Source organism: Saprolegnia parasitica, assembly GCF_000151545.1.
Source record: "Saprolegnia parasitica CBS 223.65 unplaced genomic scaffold supercont2.228, whole genome shotgun sequence".
NCBI classification, from domain to species: domain Eukaryota; phylum Oomycota; class Saprolegniomycetes; order Saprolegniales; family Saprolegniaceae; genus Saprolegnia; species Saprolegnia parasitica.
Window position 1 is genome coordinate 12,328 of NW_012156622.1, and position 5,161 is coordinate 17,488.

General features: G+C 62.9%; 2 protein-coding genes across 2 annotated transcripts in view; one reads left to right on the plus strand and one right to left on the minus strand.

The window, feature by feature from the left end:
• Positions 1 to 4: 4 nt before the first annotated feature.
• On the minus strand, positions 5 to 3,742 carry SPRG_21662 (hypothetical protein; the record flags this gene model as incomplete). The annotated part of the gene is made up of 5 exons (XM_012355314.1): positions 5 to 23; positions 67 to 1,352; positions 1,396 to 3,399; positions 3,503 to 3,604; positions 3,677 to 3,742. The coding sequence occupies 5 exons, from the start codon at positions 3,740 to 3,742 to the stop codon at positions 5 to 7; spliced, it is 3,477 nt and encodes a 1,158-aa protein (XP_012210704.1).
• An 804-nt stretch (positions 3,743 to 4,546) lies between these two features.
• The window catches only part of SPRG_21663 (hypothetical protein), a gene marked incomplete at both ends in the record, with an annotated part of 2,148 nt that continues 1,533 nt past the window's right edge, over positions 4,547 to 5,161 (plus strand). Inside the window, one exon of the mRNA XM_012355315.1 lies at positions 4,547 to 5,086. Within this exon, the coding sequence (XP_012210705.1) occupies positions 4,547 to 5,086 (540 nt within the window). The remainder of the gene's footprint in view (positions 5,087 to 5,161) is intronic.

Here is a 5,161-nt window from a genome sequence, read left to right on the forward strand (position 1 = left end):
ATTTTCACAGGCTTTGCCGCATCCTTGTCCTTGAGCGTCGCGTTGGCACTCGTGAGGCGCTGGTACTTTTCGTGGCACTGCCTCGCCGACCGGCGCTTAACCATGCTCTGCCGCGTCAAGATCTGCGCAATGAGATTCCAGTTGGCGCCGTACATCTCGTGGAGCTTCTTCATGAGCGACTCCTCGACAAAGCTCCAGCCTTCGCGCGCGAGCTCCGGCGTCGGCTTGCGCGGTCGCGGCAACGTTGACGTCACGGGGGTCGACGTCTTGGCCTTCTTGGCGGGCGGCAACGAGTTCTCAATGCCGACTTGGATGCCGCCAAGAATCGATGTGTCGTCCCACGACACCGAGTCGAGCGCATCGAGGTTCGTATCGCCCCAAAAGCCGTCGTCGTCAAAGCCACTCGAGTCGGGCAGCGGAAAGCCCGCGTAGTCGGTACTCTTCTTGGAACTTTCCTTGCGCTTGACGCTGGGGCTGCCGCCAGGTATCGGCGGCGACGCCTTCCCGAGCAACTTGTTCTTCTTGACTTTTGTCGGTTTGGCGTCCGTCTTCTTGTCAGCGGCCGCCGGTGCCGTTGGCGTCGGTGGCTTCTTGGTGCGGTACGCAACCCACAGCGGCGCGTCATCGATGGGTTCCTTGACAAACGTCATGGCCGGGTCGTACTCGGGGGCACGCCACACATCGTACGTCGGCGAAAGCCCCAGCGCCCGGAAGCGATTAACGATCGACGGCACGCTGTCGCTGTCTGCAAGAGGACGCTCGTAGTACAAGCCCGCGGTCGGCTCTTGCTTCCACGCGTCAACGCGGTGCGCGTCCACCATGTCATCGTACGACTTGGGTGCGCTGTCGTCTTTATTCGGTTCGACAACGGCCTTGGTCGGGCGATTCGGCGGTTGCTTCTCCTTGAGCGACTGCACGAGGTGCACAGCGTACCACTCCACCGGCGTGAGCTCGTCATTGTTGGAGAGCAGCAAATGCTCTTCGAGTTCGAGCTCGCCGCCGGTCGAAAGAGGTGCCTCGAGCGCATAAATATCGCCGTCGAGCGCGCTGTTGCAGTATTTTTCAATCGTTTCGGCGCGCGCCATGGTCTTGGGGAGGTCCGGCGTCGAGACCGACCACCACGGCGGGCACTCGACGCCTTTCAACGCCGACGACGCCACACACTCGGTCGGCGTCATCTCCCCAAAGAGCTTCTCCGAGAGGACGGCGCCCACGCGCAAAAACGACGCTTCAAGCGTCGACTCGTTGTAGAGCCGGAAGACAGGCACGTCGATCGTGGTCGCGAGGAGCTGCCACGCGGCGCGGAGCTTCGAGTCGCACATTGGGTCCCAGTCGCTGTCGAGCACGACGATCTAAACGTGCGCATGAGATGACGTCGCGAGGCATGCTTCGTACCGCTTGGGCGCCGTAGACGCAGACCGCGCGGTTCGTGCCCACGGTGCGCGTCCGTGTCGAGAGAATGGCCACTTGCACCGCGTCTTTCAATGCAAAGTGCGCGAGGGCGCGGTGCTGGCACGCGGCCGAGCCCGTGACCCGCACCGTCGAGAGGTTGAGCACGTTGGCCGTGAGGTGTTCGACGACCGGGAGCATCGCGTCGCTTTGGAGGTACACGGCCACCTTGCGCTTCTCCGTGCCGACCAGGCGCTCCAAGAGATCCAGAAAGGCGGCAAACTTGGACGAGCAGCTCGCGACGATCATGCGGTCCATCGAGCCGAGCCGGTCAACATCCAAGGACACGCCGTTGCCGATCGCGCGCAGCCGCAAAAACAGCCGCAGCCACCCGTCCATGGTCGCCTTGTCGGTGCTCGAGCAAAAGCTTGTAATCGCACCGGTATACGCATGCACTTGCGACGACGTGAGCGCGACACCGACCGTCTGCTCCTCGACCTTGCCGAGCTGCGCCTCCATGTCGTTGCGTATTCTGCCAAGCGTGAGAGCGCGCAGCGCAATCTGGAGGCACGACACTTCGTCCTTGTACGGGATGCCCGCGCGCTTCATCATGAGCTGCACCGAGCTCGCGTCGGCGACGTCGTCTTCCCATACCGAGGCGACATAGGGCGTTGTCGGCGTGTCGAGGAGAAACGCGCCGTAGAGACTTGCGCGCTCAGGTGCCCAGTGCTCGAGCCCGAGTTCGCTCACGACAATGCGCCGCGAGACGTTGGTCAGTGCGAGCGGCGGCGTCAGCGTCGGCGCAAAGTCTTCGACAACCACGACTTGCCACGTGTGCTTTTGAAACACGACCGCGTCCTCGAGGTAGCACGCGTGCGGGCAGAGCACCACGTAAATGTCGTAGCGCTCGTGCGGATCCAGCGACGCCGTATACTCCTTGTCCCACGTGTGATGCTGGCGCCGCCGGTCCAGTGGTGTGCCACCATAGATCTGAATGCGGCGCGAGCCGTGGAGCGCCTTGAGGTAGTGCGCCCACTTGTGCACTTCGGCGTCGGGCACAAGGATCAAGTGCGGGTGCGTACTCGGCGTCTGAAGCTCCAGGTAGCGCAAGAAGAGCGAGACGGTAAACGCCTTGCCCGTGCCGAGCTGGTCGTTCAGAATGATGTTGTAACCCGCGCTGTGCACGTGCGACATGAAACGGAGCGCGCTCAGTTGGAACGGCGCGAGCTTCACGTCCAGGTCCAGGACGAGTTCTTGCTTCTTCATGAGGTCCCGCGCCTCCTTGCCGACGGCAAAGATCGCAGCCACCAAGTCGTGGATGGTCGCCGATGCGTCCGAGGAGGTCGCCCACGCAAAGTCAACGTGGGCGTCCGAACGCGGTGAGAGCGTTGCGTCTTTCGGCGCGGCCCGCGTGTGCAGCTCGACGGACGATGGCGATCGATTGTGGTATCTCGCAGCAATGCGCTCCATGGCGCGCCAGAACGACGCGACCTGCAGTGCGACCGACCGAGCAAGCTTGCGCTTGTCCTGTTCCTGGTTGCGCTTCTCGAGGCTCTTGGCGTCCGACGCGTCGCGGGCGAGACGCCACGCGCGCGCGCGCTTCCATTGTCGCTCCTCGGCAAAGTCGGTCGCCATCCAGCGCATTTCGTCAAGGAGCACGTCCCAGTGGCACTTGGTGCGCGGCGGATCGCGAACGCGCTGCAGTTGGCGCTTCTTGCTTGGGCCTTTCTCCAGCTGCTGCGTCTTCTCCACGTGCAGACGCAACAAGTCGGCGAACGCAGTCACTGAGCTCGTCGTATCGGCAGGCGCAGGCTCCTTGGCCTTCATCGCTGGCAGGCCCAAGTACGCCGGGTTGAGCGAGACCACCGGCGACTGGTAGTGCCGGGTCGGCGCCGCCGACCGCTGGACCTTGCGCGGTGGGCTGCGCACCTGTGGCGGCGACAGCCGCGTCGGGGACTTGGACTTGGACCGCGTCCGCTTTCGCCGGACCGGCGACCGGGTGTCGTCGGTCTACGAGGTCGTGAGCCGTCCGCGTGCGCAATATCGCACAAGTCGATGTCCGGTGAGACTCGATATGTGTGCCAAATGCATGCATTCGTTGTGAGGGGCATACCTGTGAAACATGATCTGCAGCGGTCCGGAGCGCGAGGAGCTCGGCCAATAGGCGCGTTTGAAATGGGCCCCAGTGGGCGAGAAAGAGATCGCGGGGCGCGGCCTACCGAGCGCATAGAGTGTGAGAGGGCGACAGAAGTATACGACTTTGGAACGAAGTCGGCGACTGACGTACCGCGGGCGCAGGGCCGGGGCGGAGGGCGTGGCCGGCGCCGGGGGAGGGGGCGCCGGTCGAGGCCATGGGGGGGTTCGTCGGAGGGGGCGATGGCGATGCGAAGGGGCCGACACGTCGGAGGCGCGGGGCGCGTCGGTCGTCGGTCGGTCGCGGGCCGCGGAATCGAAAATACGCCAACGCTCGCGGGGCCCGTCCGCTCGTTGTATGGAAGAATGTATGGGGGCGATCTTCAAGCCCTCCCTTTTTGAAGCCACGTATCCGGATGCGCGCCAAACCGTCCCCACAAATCTAGAATTACCAACGGTGGCGTATCCGGACCATTCAAAGTCGGGCCATCCTGACGCCGCCACACGATTTACAGTCCACTTGGCCCAACCGACTGCGTACAAGTAGAAAAAGGATGCGACCTAGAGAAGTGGATAGCTCTATCTCAAGAGGCGACAACGCTGTGGCAATAGTATGCGAAGGACGCGACTGCGCTCGGTGGCTCCCGTCGCGGCTGTTGCTGGGTTGTTGAAGTCGCACGTTGGCGCCAAGACGCACTCGACGGGTGGTGGTGCATTGCCACAAGTAGCGCATTGCGACGACTCTGTAGGTAGTACGTGTGTTGCTTGCAGGTCCTGTTGTTAATAGAGGGAGATGCAACATGGGTCGTGCCAACGAGCTCGGCAGCAAGAGTTTGCGGAGGTTGTGCAGGGCTGGCAACCAAGTTCCGCGGATCATCCCCGTGGTCCGTGTTCAAAATGTCAAAAACGGTTTCGAGCATCTTAAATAAGCGCCGGTGTGTTTCGAGCATTAATTAAGCCACGCCGGCGGCTAATTCGGTGCAAAGATCTCGGGCAGGCCTATAAATACGACCCCCGAGCGACGATGCAGCACCGCGTGACGACGCGGCAGGTCGAGCGCACGATGGCGGACCGGCGCCGGATCGAGACGCAGAACACCGAGCTTCTCCGGTATGCGTCGAGCAACCAGGTGCAGGCAATGGCCAACAAGGGCGACATGGCCGTGCTCGCCAAGCGGCGCGGGAACGCGGCCTTCCAGCGCAACGCCGAGGCGATGCTTGAAGAGCGCAGCTTTGTCGCCGAGCGCGACCTCAAGCGCAACCTCCGCACAAAAGAGCAGAACGACAGCCTCGCGCGGGCCCTCGAAGAAGAGCGCCGGATGAGCGAGCGCCGCGAGCGCGAGATCCAGCGCATTTGCGAGTCGAGCGAAGAGCTCCGCGAGCTTGAGAGCATGCTCAAGGTCGCGTACGTCAATAAGGAGCGATCTGTGCAGCAGGCCGAGCGCGAAACTTTGAGCCAAATCGAAAAGTCGCGCGAGAAGGCCATCGAGACGCAAATGGAGTACGACCGGCAGCGCGCCGAGGTCGACATGGCCACCAAGGAGATCGCGCGGCGCGCCGAAGCTGTCGCGAGCAAGCAATCGATCCAAGAGCAGATGCTCGACCGCCTCAAGCTCTACGAAGAAGCCGCCAAGGAGGCC